General features: G+C 38.1%; 1 protein-coding gene across 3 annotated transcripts in view; it reads right to left on the bottom strand.

Annotated features, from left to right (window-relative positions):
- LOC136863459 (myb-related protein A) overlaps positions 1 to 22267 on the bottom strand; it is a 289002-nt gene that overhangs the window by 87855 nt on the left and 178880 nt on the right. For all 3 annotated transcript variants that reach the window (XM_068226482.1, XM_068226481.1, XM_068226483.1), the window contains exons 7-9: positions 16263 to 16420; positions 13472 to 13686; positions 191 to 301 (exon numbers count right to left, since the gene is read on the bottom strand). In XM_068226482.1, the coding sequence (XP_068082583.1) occupies positions 191 to 301; positions 13472 to 13686; positions 16263 to 16420 (484 nt within the window). The remainder of the gene's footprint in view (positions 1 to 190; positions 302 to 13471; positions 13687 to 16262; positions 16421 to 22267) is intronic.

The raw sequence follows: 22267 nt of genomic DNA, 5'->3' as shown, positions 1-22267 counted from the left end.
AAAGAATGGTTTCCACCCAATCGTATAAGCCCAAATTTTGCACACACAAATTCTCAAGTACCGATACTGAAAGGTCCATCTGATTAGTACTGTAAGTCTGACAATACAGTTCAATTTAACTTCTAAAAATTCCAATTTCAATACACTGTACTGAAACACAGACATATGCTAAATTATCAGGTATACTCACCTGTGAAGGACTGAATGGCAATGGTTTAATAGGTGTGCCCTTCAATGGAGTCTGGTGTTCTACTTTAATACTGGTCATCCCAAAGTCAGAGGATGAATCCATATTCGTTCCCTGCAGAGAGAAGGTATTTTCAGTAATACTCAACACCTAAAATCACAACCTAGCAATACCCTTATTTATACTTGAGTCATACGTAAATCATGGTGAAAAGCAGATTTATACATATAACTAAAGATTACTTACAAATCAAGTTTAAATATTGTGTCATAATTATTAAAAATAATTTTCTTTATTTTCAGGAATAATATTAAAGATAGGTCATTTCAGAGATGGAAATTAACTATAAAAATTTGTACTTGTGATTCATTTAATATATTACGTTTGCAATATTATTAATGAATATTACAGATTTTGCAGCCAATTTATTAAAATGTTGCTAAAGTAGTATTTTTTTTACTAATGACTGCATGGTGGGGCATAAGCAATCCTCCTGCTATTTGAATTTTAGTTTTATGTGGATTGTACACTTCGTGCATGAATTTTACTTTCTCATCCAGCGTGCAACTTTTCTCTTTCTATTCTCCATGGCTGAATGACAGCAATCTACAACTCTGAGAAATAGAGTAGGCGAAGCATTATCTCATCCTGTAATGATTCAGAGTGGGGTCCTGCAAGCCAGTATTATTGGACCTTTATGTTTTCTTATGTATATAAATTATAGAATACCGAACTGGAATCACAGATAAGGCTTTTTGCAGATGATTATGTAATGTATAGAGTAGTAAGTAAGTTACAGGATTGTAAGAGACTACAAAAAAGGCCTCAACAGTGTTGCAAAGGTAACAGCAGACAATGGTATGATGGTAAACAGGGTGAAAAGTCAGGTTGTTTCTCCAAGAGGAAGAGTCCTCTCTAATAATCACTGTGTTGACAGGGTGAAAGTACAGTAGAAGTCAGTTTTGCGAGAATTCATTACAGCGAAAAATTTACTTGCTATAACGGATTGTCGTTATATCCGATTTTTGTATGAAAGTCGGAAAACCCTTCATGCACTTTAAAATCGGTATGAAACGGCAATCGGTTTGTTCAAAACTTGCGTTTCCGCAGATGATATCCACACTACGGCTTACTTGTTTGTTATTTTTCGTAATCCGATACTATGTGAAGTGTATGTAACTTCATTCTGAAAAAAAGTATACTTCCGTATTTCTCCGAATCCAAGATGAACCCCACTTTTTCCTTCAAAAAATTTAAATCGGGCTCAAAAAGAAGTTTGTAAAATCATGCAGGCCTACGCATTTTTAGACTATTTTTAGACGCCGAACACTGACTTTAGTCACGCCGTATCTCTTTTTTTACGGCTGCACAATTATTATTTATTTCCGCGAGTTTAAGGACCATTGACTTAACATTGGCATTATAATACCGAAGAGAACTCGTTGAAAATTTTCCTGCAATACCTATTCCATGCGTCTCTACAATACAATGATCCATCAGGAAATTATTCTTGCTGTCTATAAAACTGTTACTTTTACGCAGCGTCAGATATAACCAGCTACCGCTACACGCACATCTCGCTTGTTGGGTGCGGCCAATTTCAACGGCTAGCGATGTACCGGTATAGGCCTAATCGCGAACGTTGAAAGTCAATGAACGAGTTTATTGCGCCACGGTATGGCCAACCGCCCTTGCATTTTTCGTGCACATACCTCACAATGTCATCGACTTCTTTAAAGCGTCCTTGTTGTGGACCACTGAATGCGTTTTTTGTACAGTACGCATTTTTTAGCTCTTTGTCTTCACGCTAACGCCAAATATTGGCTTTAGTTAGGCCTATGCCGTATTTTCTTGCGGCTGCACAATTATTCTACATTTCCGAGTGTTTAATAAACATTAACTTAAAATTGGCATCATAATATAGACTAGAACCCGTTGAAAATTTGCCGGCAATACCTTTTCCACGTATCTTTACAATACGACTATCCATCACGAAAATATTCCTGCTGTCTATAAACCTTAATTTTACTAAGCGTCAAGTAAAATAGACACGTTATGACTATGTGACTGAGTAGCCATGACTTTTCTAAGAATTCAAAGGGTCGCATGTTTTGATGCCATTCTGCAGATTTGAGAAACACACAGGCACTGTACACTGTACAACCGGTAGCGATGTGTAGTAAAGAAGCGGTCGTTTATTGTCAAAGAGTTCTGTGCGTGTGTGAAAAGCAGCAGCGTGGTTACCGCGGTAGTTGCCAGTGGTATCCATTAACTTACTGTTAGGCCACGAATACAACCATGAATGCAACAACCCTTGAGTTTTCGCATGAGATTCAGAGAAAAAAAAAGTCTTGGATTCGGAGAAATACGGTATCACTCCAGAGATTTCTGTGGCAAACATCTCAGCTTTCTTCTTCAAACAGCGTCACCTAACCTAACCGTATATGTAGCCTATCATGAAAACATATTTGAAACGCATGTAGAAAAATAACCTCCTCGCGAAAAATTTACATGTAAATAGCCATAACTAGACGCGAGAAGATATGAAATATCCTCTGAAATCAGTGATGTACTCTGCCATATTGAGGTGTATGACATTCTTACGTAATTTCCATATATAACATTAAAATTAAGATATCGTTTATTCAGTCTTTATTTTTACAAGTTAACAACTGCTATCGGCCATATTATTTAAGCATTTATTACGAGAACGTGTTATCCTCTTTCATTTCGAATTTTCTTTAGAGAACAGCAGTCGATGGGTATTACTAATCAACTCCAACATCGCCTTTGAATGTCAACGAGAGAGCTCGCAAATGCACAAAGTAAGAAAACTATACCGTACCGAAGATGATTTTATTGCAAACGCTTCAGTTTTCTTATTCAAACAGTGTCACGTATCCTAACTTAACCATACTATACGTATGATGAAAACACACTTCAAGCGCCGGTAGAGAAATTACACCTTTCTCGCTACAAATTTTCATAATAGCCTTTCCGTAATTTAACCGGACGCGACAAAATACAAACTAACCTATGAAATCAATTAAACACTCTGCCATATCTCGAGGTGTATCCCATTCTTACTTAATTGCAGTATTTAGCTTCAAAATTAAGCGGTCGTTTAGTCAGCCTTAATTTTTAACGAGTTAACAACCTTTATCCGACACATTATTTATACATTTATTACGAAAATATGTTCTCTTTTATTTCAAATTTTCTTTACGGAATGGCTGTCGACGGATATTACTAATCGACTCCCGACATCGCCTTTGAATGTCGACGAGAGAAATCGCTAGTGTACATAGCGAGGAAACGATGCCGAGGGTAATCGATCGCATGCAATATCATCGCTGTGGTGCATAAATATTGGTAACGAAAAAAAAAATCACGCGCTATTAATCGCTCGTAATAACGGATGTGCCAGTGATAGGGTTCTCGCTGTAATCGAAGGATGATACACAGTTTAATATAGGAATTTGGGACAGAAAAAGTCGTCGCTGTAACGGAGTTCTCGTTATATGCCGTACTCGCTATAGCGGACTTCTGCTGTACCTCTCTGTAAGTACTTAACGCAAGGAAATATCTTCAACTGGGTAATCACATTAACGTTGTTTTACATAAAGGTTACAGATATCTTCATGTGGTTGAGTGTATTTAGGGGTTGTAGAAAGGATGTAAAGAGGGGCGTGTAAGTCTCTGGTAAGACCCCAATTAGAGTAAGGTACCAGTGTATAGGACCCATACGAGGATTACTGATATGAGAACTGGAAAACAATCCAAAGGTAAGCAGAACGATTTGTTATAAATGATTTCCAACAAAGGAGAAGTGTTACGAAAATGTTACAAACTTTGAGCTCTGAAGACTTGGGAGCGAGGAGATGAGCTGCTTGACGAAGGGGTATATTACAAGTAACTATTCTCATTTTGGTCCTGCATTGAAGATGACGTATATAAAAATATTATAATAATATTTATGGATCCACCTGTTCAATACAATACAATCCACTATTTCATGTGGTCAAAATGTATACATAATACTTAAAAGTCATAGGTACATGTTTCACCCTTTTTTTTACAGGCATCATCAGCCTATCTCAATCTTTAAATTATTGTATATGGATCTTTCTAATCTTAAAAACTATAGAGTAAAATGTTGAACAATGATCTCATAAAATTTTATACTATAACATCTAAAATGAGGATAATGTACAGAAAGTATGTTTAAAAAAATATACTATGAATTAACAGTTTTGATGATTATGACATGGTAAATCTTGAATATTTGAGCGTTTAAAACTAAAATTGATCCTCTTCTTAAACACCATTAGGACTATGACGGCCTCCAGTGTAAAAACACAATCATCCAAGGGGAGTAGAACTTTTAAGTCAGAAAGATCATAAGATAAAGCTGGAATTCAAGAGAGAAACTGAGGCGAATATTCATTTATAGAAAGACAGGGGAAACCGTATATATTTTAACACAACTGATACGTTCACCCTTCTATTTTAAATAACTGACATTGATTTTTCTATCTTGAACTCAAGTTATGGGAGTATAAGGGGTATGTTCCGAGCTGTCTGTGGGAATCCGCCACCCAAGTGACAGCCCTAAATGCAGATTTATGACTACAGTAAAACCTCGTTAATTCGAAGTCGTTGGGACGCAAAAATCGGACTTCGAATTACGTGATTTCGAATTAACCGCCAACACGTACCTCGGAAATGCCAACCCTTGCGGCCTAACAATATATTCTAAGACCCGTTACTGCATGCAGTTAACCTTGATTCACAGTTTAAAGCTCTCAAATATCATGGAAAAAACTATTTCCAAATGTATACAACAAGATGCATTTACAGTAATCAATGCACTTGGATAACTCGCCGGCAAACATAACCTCACGCAATCAAATCAAAAGAAAGAGAACATGATTGAAAGACAAGGAGAAATCTATACTGGCTCCCCTGTGCAAGTGCTTTATTAATTGGATTACTGTACTGTATGCATTTTTGATGCCTTGTGCTTGCACGGAAGGTACCCGATGTCCTTAAAACATCGCGGCTTATCGAACTTTCGTATGACGAGGGAAGAAAGTCTCTCGCTTCCGTCCACATTACAACAACAGTACAGTGACTATACTTGTACGATTTCCCGCCATGGCATTTCTAAGACCCATTAATGTATGCTATCACCTTGATTCTCAGTTTAAACTTTTCACATGCCATAGCAAACACTATTTCAGAAATGTATCCAACAAGGTGCATTTACATCATTCAGATAATGCTCTTGTATAAAACAATGACAAATATAACCTCACGCAACGAAAGGAAGAAAACACGATTCAAAGACGAGGAAAAATTATGCTGGCTACCCTGTGCAAATGCTTTATTTTTTGGATTAGGCCTACTGTACTGTCTGCATTTTTAGATGCCTTGTACTGGCATGGAAAGTGCCCGACGCCCTTCAACATCGTGGCTTTTAGAACTTTCCTATGACAGGGGAAGGAAGTCTCTCGCTTGCGTGTGCACTGTGCACTGCATAGCAACAAAGTACATTTGCTGGCTGGCAATTCTCTCCTTTAAAACCATTAGTCCATTTGGTTTCAGCATTTAAAAAAATAAAACAAACGAACAATTTAGTTTCATCGGCATTGACAATATTGGTGCGTACGAATTGATTATAGGCTATAAGCCACGCTTTTTCGCCAACTGTCTACATCGCCAAAGTTCGCGGATTCTACCTCTCCGCACACTGCCTGCTACGTGATATTGTGAATTATGGCGTTCCTAAAAACTCCGAATACAAGATAATTACGACTCCGCTCGAACATAGCAGATATGAAGCACACTGTAGACACGCCGAAGTAGGTGAAAGTGCGCAAAGTTACCCCTTCACGTTCCGGAAGACGCGTTCTTTCATGACGCAGAGAAATTTTGAGTTTAAATTACTCCGTAAAATACTTTTTTTTTTTTTTCAAAATGTAAAGGCAGTTTCGAATTAAAAGTCTGAATTTCGATAACGGGACTGACATTGTTCTTCATATTACGAATTATGCGTATTTCGAATTAAAAGATTTAAATAACATGCAAAACAGTGCCTCATGTTTCCGGGAACGAGACCTTCCATAATTTGTGTTTTCTTCAAAATAACCATTTTAATAACCTATGAAAATAAAGGAAATTTGTGACCAAACGTCTGAAAAATCTTTCATATAGAAGTGTCATGTTACCAGAAGTACATGCAGTTCATTCACTTGAGACATGGATTCTGACGGCGTGTAGGCACAAGAGATTCTATTGGCTGTGTAAGAATCCTCAGAATGATAGAGAGAAAAAGGATTTTGTATAATAATAATAATAATAATAATAATAATAATAATAATAATAATAATAATAATGGCTTTACGTCCCCATTAACTACTTTTATGGTTTTCGGGGATGCCGATGTGCCAGAATTTAGTCCCGCAAGTTTAAACAGTATTTCCCTGAATCCAAGACAAACCTCACTTTTTCCTTCAAAAAAATTAAATCAGGCTTAAAAAGTACTTTGCGAAATCATTTTATTTATAACAAATTTCAAATTTAATTCGAGAAATAAAACAAACACACACAAGTATCACCTTACTCATTTTCATTAGAAATATCTGATACCGTCTTAGAAAGTTCAGGGAATTCCTATTAACGAGCCCACACTCGTATCGCATCTCGTGTTATGGCCATTCCAACCATGCGTTTTCTGCACGCGCGCGCGCGCGCGCGCGCACGCGCACACACACACACACACACACACACACATCGCATTTCATGTTGGACTTCTTTCAAGCGTCCTTGTAGCGGGCCACTGAATGCCGTTCATGTAGTGTACGCATTTTTAGACTACCTTTGTCTTCACACCAACTCCAAACAATGGCTTTAGTTATGCCGTATTTTCTTGCGGCCCCACAAATATTCTTTCTTTCAGTGTGTTTAATAACCATTCACTTAAAATTGGTATTATACTATTGAAGGGAACACGCTGAAAATTTGCCGGCAATATTTGTTCCATGTGTCTTTACAATACATCAATCCATCATGAAAGTATTCCTGTTGTCTATAAAACTCTTACTAAGTGCCGGGTACAACCGGCTGCCGTTAGACGCACATCTCGCTTGCCGGCTTCGGCCAGCTTCAGCAGCTAGCAATGTACACAGCATGTTAAAGACGTGGACACTGAAGGTCAAGGAGTTTTGTACATCGTGATATGGCCATTCCGTCCTTATTTGTGTTTTTCGCACACATACCCCACAATTTCATCTTAGACTTCTATAAAGCGTTCTTGTTGCGAGCCACTGAATGTATTTTTTGTACAGTACTGGTGTGCATATTTTAAGCAATTTTTGACTTCACACTAATGCCGAATACTGGCTTTAGTTATACCACATTTTCTTGTGGCTGCACAATTATTTTTTATCTCCACATGTTTAATAATGATTAACTTAAAATTGGCATCATAATATAGACTAGAACCCACTGAAAATTTGCCAGCAATACCTGTTCCACATCTCTATATTACTACGATGCATCACGAAAAATTTTCTGCTGTCTATAAAACTATTACATTCACGAAGCGTCAGGTAGACTAAACTCGTTATAACTGTTACTGCATAATCTTGACCTTTCTAAGAATTGTAATGATCGCATCCCTGCTATTCCAATTCAAATGACATTTCCTGTGCAGCTGAGGCTCGGAAGTAGCTCAAGAGTGTAGGCTTGATGTTTTTATGACATTCTGCAGATTTATAGAGGCTAGTAGAATGTCATTCTGTCTTTACTATTTTCCAAGAACCAATGACGTTATACAGAGGCACTGTACTATCAACTGCCACGGCCAGCGATGTATAACAAAGATGGGGAAGTTGGAGAGTTTTGTGCGAGCGCGGTGGGGAGGGAGTGAAAGGAAGCAGCGCTATTACCGTAGTAGCTGCCAGTGGTGTTAGTTACTGTTATGTCGCGAATGCAAGATGACCCTTCATTTTTCACATGAAATTCTGAAAAAAAAAACTTGTTAGATTCAGAGGAATGCGGTACATGTATTTTGTTGGGTATGGAAAAGCTTTTGATCAGGTGTATGACTTGATAACTGACCTGTTACTGGAGCTTCTCAGAGCCATCGGCATTGGCTCATATCACTGTGAGCCTAATTTTGCTGTTTCCCAACATGGCATTTATCCCCTTTGAATGCCAAAGTCTTGCCAGGCAACACACTGAAACACAGTTGACTTTCGTTTACATTAAAAATGTTTCTCGATTTGTAATCGTTGGTCAGCTCCTGTGATCTTCCACTGATTTACTCTTCCACACTTTTGTCACTGACTATACTTTGTTCACCTAACAATCTTCCTAAATTTATCGATCCCACCATTGGACATGCTTAAATATTCAATGCCACGAATATTTGCCACATTACGTGCCTTTTTCCTTAAGAGCAGACCATTAACTGGAATTCCTGTGCGTCTTGAAGTTTCAAACCAACTCTTTTTACTACTTTTCCCAAATCCTCGTTTTTGGAGTATGGTTATATTTTTTAATTTTTTCTGCATTCTGAAGCACTTGATGTTATGCTTCCTCTGTTTTTCACCATTATATTCAGAAAGCTGCAACTCGTGTGCCAGTGCAATATGGGTTCCCGAAAACGAATCAAACTTTTTCCTTCTCTTCCGTAGAGAAAGTTTTCCTTCACTTGTTTTTTTTCCATTATTAGCCAGAAACGCAAACACAAGATGATTGCAACAATGACTCCGAGCGCTCTACCCATAACGAAAACAAAAAATTTAATGAATGACAAAAGTAAATGTGGCGATTCAGCAACAATGACTTTAACCACTGCAACAACAAAAGCAAGTGTGAAACAATAACCACAAAATAAACTTAAGCAAGATGGAACAATGAATCACTTTATAAATTCATGACTTAGCTACTCTAAGAATGAACGTGCATGTGTTAAGCGTCACCACATGCCTAACTGCAAGGGAAGGCAGAAGTACAGAGCTAAGAGCAAGACCATGGTTTGTTTGATTTGGTCATCATGCCGAAGTTACGCGAAGCGTTTTAGGTTAGTTTAGATTTAATTCTACTTCAATTTTTCTCCCTCTTGAACAGCGTGACGTAGCGTAAATGGCAGGAAGCATATAAGGTCTCAAACGTAAATTAGAGGATTTTAACACATTGTAAGCATAGGAAATCTGAGAGGAACAACAAAAAATGTTGTAAACAACAAGAAAACTTTGAATATGGGAATGTACATCAGGGTAACACTGTAATTTTCCTATAAATACTTAGTGGACTGGGAAGAACAAGCAAACTTTTAGTTTTGGAAAATAAACTGTTCATGGCTGTTTTCCTTTCTAGAAAGAAAAATAGCAATAATATGAGAAAGAATAAGAATGAAAAAGGCAATGACTGCCCATACATAATGTTGAAGTTATAAAGCAAATCTAGTACACAAGAACCTCATTTATCCGGATTAAATGGGACCGGAACTGATCCGGATTATCAAAAATCCACATAATCTGGAAAAAACTAAAAACAAATACAGTACATGTTAAGTTGTACAGTAATATCTCTCTTCAATTGCACAAACCAATACAAGAACACTTTTCTTACATTTATGGCTGTTCTGTGCACTAAAATAATGTGAGTGTCTTTTCAGTTTTACATTTGTGTATATTATAGAAGAGAGAAAGGATCCACCTAATCAATACAAGTTTATTATAAGTTCTTATATTACAGTACCGGTTTCGACTCATTTTATAGTCATCTTCAGCTGTACATTACATTAGTCAAACCAACTTACAATAAACTTGTATTGATTAGGTGGATCCTTTCTCTATGATATATGATAACTATCAATACGGAAAAATGAAACTAATAAATCAAGATTACATTTGTGTAGCGTTTGCGTGCAGCACGATCACAAAGACGTTTTACTAACATCAGTTCTGCCAGTGTGGTTTCAGTCTGGGATTGTAAATAGGCCATCAATTTGTCCAGCTGCTTTGTTTGCTCTCCATGAGTCACTGTTTCTTCTGATGGAGCGCCGATTTCATTTTTGAATTCACCATCACTCTAGTCATTACCTGTCGAGGAACAAGAGGCAATAATTTCTTCATCTGTCATTAGGCCATAACCTGAATTACAGTCAGTTATCAATTAGTCATTTACATAGTTCTCATCTACATCCGAGCATCCGGGAATGCGTGCAAATGTGTCAAGGAACATAGAAGAGTCCACAGCTTTACAAACCTCTGTGGTAGATGCACAGGCAGAAGGTCATAGATGTTTCCAAGACTTTTTAATTGTCATTTCACTAACTTGATCCCATGCTGATGCGATCATATAAATTATGTCTTTCAAATTTATTGATTTCAACACCAAATTACACCATATTCCCCCTCTTCTTCAGTCAGTTTGCTGAGCAGCTGCCTCCTGTATAACCGCTTGATGTTTTCCAATACACCCTGTTCCAGTGGTTGCAACACAGCTGTTACAATAGGTGGCAGAAATTTTGCTCTGATATCACCACTGACCAAATTTTCTACTCCTGGCTATGACTGCACATTGTCAATGAACAAAATGGCCTTCAGTGGCAAACTTTGTTTCATTAAAAACCTTTTTACGTTCAGCACGAAGTCTTCTTGGAACCAGTTTTTGAAAGTTCCACTGTCCATCCACGCATTCTTTTGGGATGTGCAAGAAATTGGCATGGCAGATCAATTCACATTTTTAAGAGCACATGGATTTTTTTATTTCCCTATTAACAGGAGAGGAAATTTATGTCCTCCAGATGCATTGGCGCATGCCATAATTGTAATGCGATCTTTACTTCCTTTATAACCCCTTGCCAATTCATCTAATTTAGATGGTAGTGTCTTATTTGGTAGCAGTTTCATCAGCGTTATATATCTGATCTGGCGTTAAGTTATCGGAGCAAATAAGGTCCTGAAATTCCTTTATGAAACTGTCAGCAGCGACTTTATCCCCTGAAAAACGTTCACCAGTCACTGAAAGCTGGCGTAGGCCATGACGAGCTATCCGCCTTTCCAACCAAACCTGACTAGCTGTGAAGTTTGCCTGTTGTAGAAGGCGACTAAAAGGGTCATGAGGCCATGGTCCCATCTTTATTTTTTATTGTTTTTTGAGGTTTAGTTTTGGACCAATCCAAAATTCTTGATGTGCATGCTGCTCGGAGATGGGCCTCTTATGATCTCCATTTGCTAGCTTGCTGTTTAAATCAAGCGCCTTTTTTTCTTATAAAATCGGCCCTGAAATAAGAACACCATGTTCTCCTCTTTCATTAAACAACATGAATAATGTGTCATTTAGAGATTCATTTCTAGCTTTCATTACTGTGGCACGATTCTCTAAACCATCTTTCATCATTATTTTAAAGCCGAAGTCTTCAATTTCTTTCCGGTTTTTCTTCCAGTCAGACACTGTTGAAGTCCCTACACCATAGTCTACAGCAGGGCCTCTCAGGGTGCATGCGCCTGGTGCACGCACTGTGCACGGTGAAAAAGACGACTTCGCTTGGTTGCCCAGAGTGCAGACCCCCACTCCTCGATCTGGAGCAATAGTGCTGTCTCTCTCTTCCCCCAGCCTGTCTTGCTCGCTTGCCCTGTCTCCCTCTTCCTCACCTGCTCCGTAGCGCTCCAAATCCCAGCAGAGTTGAGCCGAGCTTAGCCGAGTAGCCCAGAGACGAAACGTTGGTCCGAGCCGAGCAGAACCGATGCACAGTGCACGGAGCTCTTGAGCCTTGATTTGCACGTGTGAGATTTTGGGCGTTTGAGAGGCCCTGGTCTATAGCAATATTTGTTCAAACTTTTTGTCCATGGAAACAACCACTTTCTTCAGTTTCCAAGCCATTTCATGCTCACTCAAACAATTAAATACTGCACAGGAAAATACTGTCACTGTACAACGTACAACGTGGTGTTAACCTTCAGCTACTGACGTTGTCTCTCACAGACTACTGGATATGATGACTCATTCCCTTCCTCTTTCGTAGTCTTAAGCAATCACAGAGCAGGTCATTATTGAGCAACGATGTAAACCCAACATAACATCTGCTGTAGCGGATGAGTGTCAGACCCATGTCAGCAGGATAGTCATTAAAAAAGTGATTGATGAAGTGACTAAACAATGTTTAGCTCTGCATGCTGAGGCACATTAGTTGTGCATTGCATTCAAAAGAGCGTGGGTTCGGATCCTACTTCGGCTGTCCTGGGAATAGTTTTCCACAGTTTCCCATTCTCAATTTCAGGCAAATGCCGGGACGCTACCTTTGATAGACCGTGACCGAATTACTTAACTATCCTTGGTAGAAGAGACATTCAAGAAGAGTCGACCCAGTAAAAGATATATTGTTCAATTAAAAATAAATTTTATAATTTTTGATCCTGATAAACTGGAGATCGGGATTAATGAGGGCCGGAAAAATGAGGTACTTGTGTACTTCAGTATTACTACTAAAATCTTCCTAAATTTTTCCTGGTAAAAGTGACTGGTAGATTAAAAAAAAAAAAAAAAAAAAAAAAAAATGGTGTTGCTCTGGAGTGTAGTTAGCATTATTGTTCATTATATCAATTTTATTTGAAATTTCAGAATAGCAATCATGGTTCCTCTTCCAATAAAATGCTTGGCTCATACAGATTGAGGAAAATATTCAAATTCAAATTCCTAGAACCGAGTGGAATTAGCCGCACAGACGGAAAACGCCCTGATGGTCTGACAAAGGCAGATCTCTCCTGTGGGATGCCACGTGTGTGGACACATTAGCACCATCGCATTTGCCTCACACTGGCAAGGCTGCTGGTTCTGCTGCAGAAATGGCCGTGCGCAAAAAAAAGGGCGAAATATAAAGCAATAACGGACAACTACATCTTCGTGGTATTCGCAGTCGAAACGATGGGGACGTGGTGTCAAGAAGCTAAAAGTCTGATTTCAGATATTGGCAAACGACTAACAGCAATCACTGGAGACACCTCTTCAACAGAATTCCTGAGACAGCGGATAGGACTTGCTATCCAGCGAGGAAATGCTGCCAGTGTTATGGGCACTTTTCCAGATAACGCTCCACTGGACGAAGTCTTTTATCTTACACCTTAGACTTTCGAGCTGGAGCGAAGTTTAAAAAAAAATGATTGTTGAAATATTATTTTGTATTTAGTTCATTAAGAACAAAATAGAAGGCATTTATTTTATAATAAAAAATAAAACAACTTAACAAATTAAATATAAAATACTTACTGTAGTACTGATATCAGGTAAAATGTAATCAGAAGATAAATTTCCGTCAGACATTTCACTTTTGCGCCTCTTGTAACGTAAATTCCGCCGTAGAATCGTTGGTGGGGACCCGTGTTTTGCTGCTGCTGGGAGCAACGGTGATGAAATGGGTATAAGTCCTATACTCCCAAAATCATTCTGCAAACTAGCTATCGTCTGGCCATCAAATCGGTAACCTGAAATCCACATAAATCATTTAAAAGAAACATAATAATAAAGCCATAATCAATCACTTTTCATGGTCAACCCTATCATAACGTAACTGGACAAACATTTTCTGAATTCTACCTAATGTCTGGAAAAATTGTTTCTGATGGTCCTGATAGGTCACTATTCTGAAATGTCAACTTATACTATATATCACACAAATAACTAATTATTAGCAGCAAATAATCTACTTCCTTTTGTTTCACCTAATGTACTGTAATCCATACCTAACTTCTGAATCAGCTGACATTAAAACAACACTGCAGTTTTTTCAATTTTGTACGTCACTCATGATCATCGTCATCATCAATTCCCCTTTTCCAGCTGACAATGGGTGGGGAAATATGGTTCCTCTCCACTTGTCCTGTCTCTCTACCATTCCTCATCTCTTCATCCTCGTCCTCTCTTCCCTGTCAAATCTTTCCAGTGCTTGTCTGGGCAGACTTTCTTCTTTCATCTGCTTGACATTTTCAAGCCATCTCAATTTGTTCTGTTACAGTTTGTCATTTAGTCTTTTCGTTATGTCTTGATTTCTCACTATCCTTCCTTGTCTTCTACACCATACTCCTCAGGAATTTCATTTCAGCTGCCTGTACTCTACTCCCATCTCTCCAAGTCATTGTCCAGGTTTCTGCTGCATATGTCATTATAGGTAAATAATATCCCTTCTACATTACATACTTCTTTAGCCTTCATTGGTACATTTTTATTCCATATTAATTTCAATAACTGGTGGTAGAAGGAACTTACCAGTTGTATCCTTCTACTAATTTCCATATTCAATCTTCCATCTTCTGTCAGTTCAGTTCGTAAGTATTTGAAGTGTTCTACTATTTCTAGTTCCTCGTCTCCAATTTTTATAGCTCCTTTTCCTTTTCTTACTTCCTGTACTCATCACCATTATCTTGCTCTTCTCCACATTGATCCTCATTCCCCACTGTTCAACCGACTATTCATTACATTCAGCTGTTGCTGTACCTTGGGCATTTTCGCTCTCTGCATACACATTGAAGTCCTGCTGGTGGTGCAGCCTTGATTATTACTACAGCTACTTCATCTGCTCCCACAGTTTTTCCCATTTTCCTCTTTTTAACTGCCCATTCTTTCTTAGTCATTTGTAATGTCCAATTCCTTCTCTGTTATTTCTTCTATTCCTCCTGCCTAGATACCTTACCTTCTCCACATGTCTGGTTTCTCATGTTCAGCAGGTCACTGCAATATTCTTTCCATCTGTTCATTTTCTTCTACTTTTGTCAGTATTACTCCTCCTCTATCCTTCAAAAACCCTGTGTTCACCGTTTCATTCCTATAGTTTGTTATAATTCCAAATACTATTTTTGGTCCCCCCACAGTTCAAATCTTTCTTTACTTCCTGCATGAAAGTTTCCTAACTTTTCTTCGGCTACTACTACTTTTTTGCAAACATTCTTCACTTCCATCTATCTGGCTCTACTCTCTTCAGTCTTTTGAGTTTTCCATTTCTTCTATGTTTTCTTCTTTTTCTATACATTATCTTTCACTGTCATTGCACCATGTTGTCCCATTCTCTCTTATCTTTCTTGATGTTCTGTCAAATGTTTTCCCTGCATACCTTACAAATGCACACTTAAAACTATTCCATTCCCATTCAACATGACTAATATCTGTCCTTGGTATCAATTTTTGTAATTCTTTCCTTAACTTGTCCTGTACCTCCTTTTCCTTCAATCTCCAGACCTTCCAAAGTCACTATAGTTACCATATATTGTGCTGAGCAAGCTAAAAAAGAAAATGGAATGCTAGAAAAGGAAAAATTAAAGAAACAATTCAATTGGATTACATTATTAATGATTAATAATAAAGATGTGATTGAAGGAAAGAAAATTTTGACAATGATTTGTCTGAATGTTTAAAACAAAAGCAGAAAAATTACTTCTTTCACATAAATGAGTGGGTGCATGTCAAGAATAAAATGTGCTGCAAATGTGACAAGATGTCCAGAGACTTATCAAAAAGCCATAACAGATGGGAATGAAAATATGTGAACAGTTTTTAAAATTAGAATTTTTTGTCAATCTTTTAATAACTTTGTAACAACAATTTTTTGAGTCATGTACCTTTAGTTTTGGAAAATAAACTATTCACTGTGGTTTTCCTTTCTAGTAAGAAAAATAGCAATAATATGAGAAAGAAATATATAAGAAATCAACAGTGTAGGTCTTAGATTCACTCAACAAATGTCTGTAACACCACTGTAAACCATGCTGGAAACAAAATACACAGTACATTGGCAATTAACATTTTGTGGACAAAACTTCCTGGAATGATGTTTAACTGACAACTATAACAAAATAATTTCCAACTGTCCTGTTCCTGTAGATCTTCCAGAACTTTCAGCTCCAGTCTTTCCCAATGCATTCATGCAGCTCAAATCACTATCAGAGCTTTAAAATGTTTCATGTACTAGTGCAAAGAAATGGTCCATAACAATAATGAAAGGAATAAAGTCAGCTGGTTTCAGGCTCATATAACAATAAGTGAATTTACTTTCCAAATACTTGCTTACCAAAGTGAGATTTCTTTTCACTGGAAAATTCTTTGGTTGGAGAAATATATGCATCACTGCTCATCAGATCCAATACATTAACATCCGAGAAGCCTTCATCACCAACAGATTCCAACTTGATGGGACTGGCATTATTTTCCATCAGCTCCAGGTATGAACTAAAACAAACTCCACTTCATAGAATTCAGGGACATAATGAAGTAAATGTAGATTAAATGGAAAAGACAAATGACACACACATTGGAAATAACAGGAGTATATAGGAAGAAATTAGGCTTATCTTGTACTGAAGGGATCAAAACTGCAAATGACAATTACTGATTATTTCAGTTGTTGAAAACTGTAAAGGGGATAGGGAGGGGGAGGGGGGGTCTCCAATATGCAACAGCCTCCCATTTCAAGCAGTGATTGCTGGGTATAAAGGAACTACAAATTGTACATGTGTATTCTACACTATTCTTTTACAAATTTACGATTGTATTCCGAGTCATACTGGCTACCTTCGTTGGAAGGCAGTATTTCTAAATTTAAAAAAACAAAAACAAATGGTGAACACAACTTTTAGGCCAACATATACTAAAAATACTGGCTGTGCACAATTAAACTGACAGTGTTCAAAGTGGCACAGCACGGGCTGTAATGATCGCAGGAGTCGAATTACATACATATGCTAACTAAGCATTGCACTTGCCAATTATGGCACAAAAATGATTAGTTCCAAGTCTTTCTCCACAACAAGGTCATGTATGTTTTGAATTGATAGGTAAGCAGACAAAGACACAGTGTATAATACGCTTATCAATAGCAAATGCGAGAGCCACAAAGATAAAAAAACAAGGTCTGCGTTCAACTGGCTCGCATGACTCCAAAAGTCATGAGAAATCAAGCTCAAATATAGTTATACATAGGTGACAACAGCATACTTGGGTCAAGAAATTTTGTAAAAAATCCTCAAAGCAATGGAATAGAGGAATGTTCAGCAGGAAGAATTGCAGATATATAATCATTTACAGATACATGTGTTAGAGTGGATCCCTCAATTTTACAAGACCATTTGTTTTTAGAAAAAATAATTTCGATAAGTTTATAATATTTTATGTAGATTGACAAATAATTTGTAATTTATTTGTAGGGCAAGATCAAATAGTGACTGCATGACTTCACTTCTGGTTTTGTTCGCTCATGCTCAGGTTTACATCAACTGCAATAATGGCCGTTCCCTTCAGCAAATATTGCTCCAGGTGGATATGACAGGTTAAGTATTGTGTCCATTTCTGTACCTCTAGTAACTGCTATGGTATCCACTTTGAATACTTCCAGTGCATCTGCAATGCTATTAAATAATGTGGAACACTATCGGCCCAGGCATACCCATATGTGTGGATAATTCATGCACAGTCGAACGTTAGTCTTCTGTTAAGAACTCTTTGACAAAGATCTTAGATACAGCTGAATGAGCAGACATGGAATATTCACTGTGCAAGCAGTCATGTAATTGCTGCATGCTGCGTGTTCATGTTGGAAGGCTGTTGCCTGCTGTGCAACAGTTTGATTTAACAACATCCTATCAACTGCACCTTCTCATTGCTCAACATAACATTGACGGGCAATTCCATCATGCATGACATTTTGTCACGTCTGACTGCTGTTCCAATTTACTCGCATTCATCTTGGAGCATGGCCAAACCACACACTGCCTGTGTCGGGGTGCTGGTACCTAGCCACCCATGCCCAGAGAAGTTATCTGTTGGTGGCCTTGGGTAGCAAGTAACATAGGGTTTGCAACATAATACTGGTCTTTACTGTGCCACATGTTCAGATAACATAATACTTATCCTGACTGATGAAATGACCTATGTATATCAGAATCTATTGTTTTACAAATGTCCATACTCAAAATTCAGAATACTATCAAGCAATTTTCTTCATAAAATACTCACTGTGTGTTTGCAGAGTCAGTATATAAAATGATGGCCAATTGTTGAGTGACCTAGAGGTGGTACTAAATGTCAAGAAATCAGTTACAATGGAACAGAAGTGAACACGTCAGTCATGGCCTTACTTACGCTCAGGCAGCAAGGATTTACCATTTCACTGATGGTTTGTAAATTATGCAGTATTATGCAGACCACCCATCTGCTGCACCGACATTCACTGAAGCATGAACACAATTTTATCAACAATCCTCAGAACAATGGGATTACATCACCTCATTTTAGACAGTTGAAAGATTGATATTGAGAATGAGAAATGAAAGAATTGTAAGAGTAAATTTGCTAGCAGGGCAGAAAAAGTTTGTTAAATGTCCAGAAATGAACGGCAGAAAGAAATACCATGGAAGACAGAATACAATAAAAAGTTCAGAAAAGAAAAATCAAGCAGATAATGGAAAATGACAGACTGGAGGAAGCAGTAGAATGTAGTACACAGAAGTAAAAAAATATGTAAGAAAAAGTTGTTATTGAAAGCAGAAAAGGAGACGCTGTTCACAGGAAATAATAAACAATCTTTTCTTCTTTTTTTTGGTGGGCTACTTTTTTAATGTCGTACTAACACAACGAAGGTTTTTAGTAGAGGATTGATGGGAGAGCGCTAGGCTTAGGAAGGAAGGAAGGAAGGAAGGAAGGAAGGAAGGAAGGAAGCACCCATAGCCTTAATCAAGGTACAGCTCCAACATTTGCCTGGTGTGAAAACGGCAAACCATGGAAAACCATCTTCTGGGCTGCCAAAGGTAGGATTCGAACAAACTCTCTCCCGAATGTAAGCTCACAGCAGTGCAACCCTAACCGCACGACCAACCTGCTCTAAAGAATAATCTAAGCACTGGGAAAATTCCATAATGTTCTCAGTGGTCCTTATAGGAATCACCAACAGTGTAAGGAATTATTAAAAACTATACAAGTTAAAATGTTAATACTAGACTTATAAGGACAAAGCTGGTGTAATAATGACGACACCAGGAGAAATAATTAGCAAACTGAAGGAATATTTTCAAGAATGATTAATGTGAGAGCATGCCATAATCAAACAAACAAGGATTTCTAACCAACAAGAGAAGCTGATACATGCACTGCTACAATAGAGATAGAATAGTTAAAAAGATATGATAAAACTGATCATGTCCATTCTGCTTTTGAGGTTAAAGTGCTATTAACAGACTGCTCAAGTGAGTACGGAAAGAAAAAATAACCCACAAACTTGGAAAAAGAGAATTATAAAACCACATTTTAACAAAAGAGGTAAAGAGAGAATTACAGTAAAACCTCATTAATTCAAAGTCGTTGGGATGCAAAGATCGGACTTCAAATTACGTAATTCTTAATTAACTGCCAACTAGTAATTCAGAAATGCCAGCTCTTGCCGCGTCACAAAATATTCTACAACCCGTTACTGCATGCAACTAATCTTGACTCACAGTTTAAAGCTTTCAAAAGTCATGGATAAAATCTTCCAAAATATATCCAACAAGGTGCATTTACAGTTTTCAAATAATCCATTTGGATAACTCACTGACAAACATACCCTCACGCAACGAAAGGAAGTACTTTATTCATTGGATTACTGTACTGTATGCATTTTTGATGTCCTGTACTTGCACGAAAGTACCCGATGTTCTTAAAACGTTGCGACTTATCAAACTTTCCTATGATGAGGGGAGAAAGTCTCTCCCTTTTGTCTACATTATAACACAGTGCAGTGACTGACTATCCTTGTAAGATTTCCCACCATGGCACTTCTCCCAGATTTCCCACCATGGCACTTCTCCCAGATTTCCCACCATGGCACTTCTCCCAGATTTCCCACCATGGCACTTCTCCCAGATTTCCCACCATGGCACTTCTCCCAGATTTCCCACCATGGCACTTCTCCCAGATTCAGAAATGCCAACCCTTGCCACATTACAAAGTATTCTAAGACCCATTAATGCATGCAATCATCTTGATTCACAGTTTGAACATTTCAAATGCCATGGAAAAACTACCGTATTTCAAGGCATAATCGTCGCACTTTTTATACCAAAATTTTCGAAAAAAATTGTAGGGTGCGACCATTATCCGATGAATATTTAATACCAGTATTTGTATTACTCAAAAAATGTATTTATAACTAAATTGTATTTGATAAAAAATTTAAGATGCATGTAATACTCGCGTTTATACATCAAAATAATTAAAATAGTCTAAAACAAAATTCATAATTTTTCGCAACAATTCGGCGAACGTTTTTCCAACCTGAAAATTAAAATGAACGTATGAAGTTAATTTGTCATTAATTTGAGTATTAAAGTTAAAATATTACACTTGCAAAAAATTATCGCTTTGTTGTGAAATGCGGACTTACCGGTACGCAATTTATTCCAAATCTTCGGTGTCGCTATCGCAGGTTTCGCTATCTGATGCGCCGTCCTCGCCTCTGTTAATACCAGTATCAGATTCTTCGTCTCCCTGCCACACTGCGTCATCTTCGGAACCGTCTAGTGCATTCGAAATCCCAGTCCTTTTGAAGCTCTTGGAGACTAGTTCAGGTGGTATAAGATCCCAACTCTTCTTCACCCACAAGCATAACAAGTCCAAGGGTGGACGCCTGATATTTCCGGCGGATGTCAATTGCTGATCGCCGCTCATCATCCACTCGTAAAATCGACGTAAGTGGTCTTTAAAGGGTTTATTAACACATACGTCTAGTGGCTGCAAAGCAGATGTTAGGCCACCAGGAATGACTATCTGTCGTGTCTTATTTGTAGTGAGAATTTGCTTCACTTCGTTCACGAGGTGACCTCGGAAACTATCTAAACCAAGCAGAGCTGGTTGTTTTAGTAGTGCACCAGGTCTTCTATTCCACACAGTTTTAACCCAGTCCAGCATGAGTTCTACGTCCATCCAACCCTTTGGTTGCACTCGTACATGAATTCCACGGGGAAACTGTATATTCTTAGGCATCGTTTTCCTCTTGAAAATGATGTAAGGCGGCAACTTTCTCCCGTCAGCTGTAATGGCTAGCATTGCCGTGCAACGCAATTTCTCACTACCGCTGGTTTTCATTAATACACTCCGTGATCCTTTTAGCGCAATAGTGCTGTTGCGAGGCATATCAAAAAAGATTGGAGTCTGATCGGCATTACCGATTTGAGAAAGCAAGTACGAAGTTTCCTTGCGCAAACGTATGACAAATCGGTGAAAATTTACAATCTTGTCCGTGTAATCAGCAGGCAACTTTTGGCTTAGTGTTGTTCTCCTTCGCACTGACAGATTGTGTCGTCGCATGAACCCCTTAATCCACCCACGAGTCGCCTTAAACTGAGTTACTGGTATGTTGTGTTTGCGCGCTACCTCCTGTCCCTTAATTTGTAACATTTCATATGATACACTGCAGCCATTATTACGTATTTCACTGACGTACCTAAACACTTCTTCGTCAATTATAGGAAACTTCCCTGTTTTAGGACCTCTAAACGCGCGTCTAGAAGGGTTTGTGCTTTTTAGCTTGTTTTTTACTTTCCGCCAGTCACGCACCAACTTTTCACTCACAGAAAATTTTCTTTCTGCAGCTCTGTTCCCGTGCTGTTCAGCGAAGGCAATTACGCTTAGCTTGAAGCCCGCAGAATAGTTTCTATATTTACCCATAATCGCTTATAAATGCTTCACACGTTAATGTTTTGCGATATAAATGACTTTCCGTAATTGTTCACTATTAAAACAAATGATTTCTGCAAACACCCAAAACACAAATTAAAAACTTAAATTCTCACGCACACATGTCTACAGTAATCACGTAAATCTGAAACAAATAAATGCATCTGTGATCTGTCCATTCCAGAGCAGCCAATACTGTTAGGCAGCAAGGAAGCATGCAACAATTGTATCAGTTTAGCTCGTTGGTTGCGACACACTACTGCGCTTGTGCAAAGCTCGCAAACCGGAGCTCTAGCTAGCGCGGTGTAGATCTACTGTTGACTGTATTCCGAGACGTCAGTAACAAACATTCATTTTTTTCAATTTCTTTTA

Source organism: Anabrus simplex, chromosome 2, assembly GCF_040414725.1.
Source record: "Anabrus simplex isolate iqAnaSimp1 chromosome 2, ASM4041472v1, whole genome shotgun sequence".
Classification (NCBI taxonomy): Eukaryota; Metazoa; Arthropoda; class Insecta; order Orthoptera; family Tettigoniidae; genus Anabrus; species Anabrus simplex.
The sequence above is the reverse complement of the archived record's forward strand: the minus strand, read 5'-3'. Positions and strand labels throughout refer to the sequence as shown.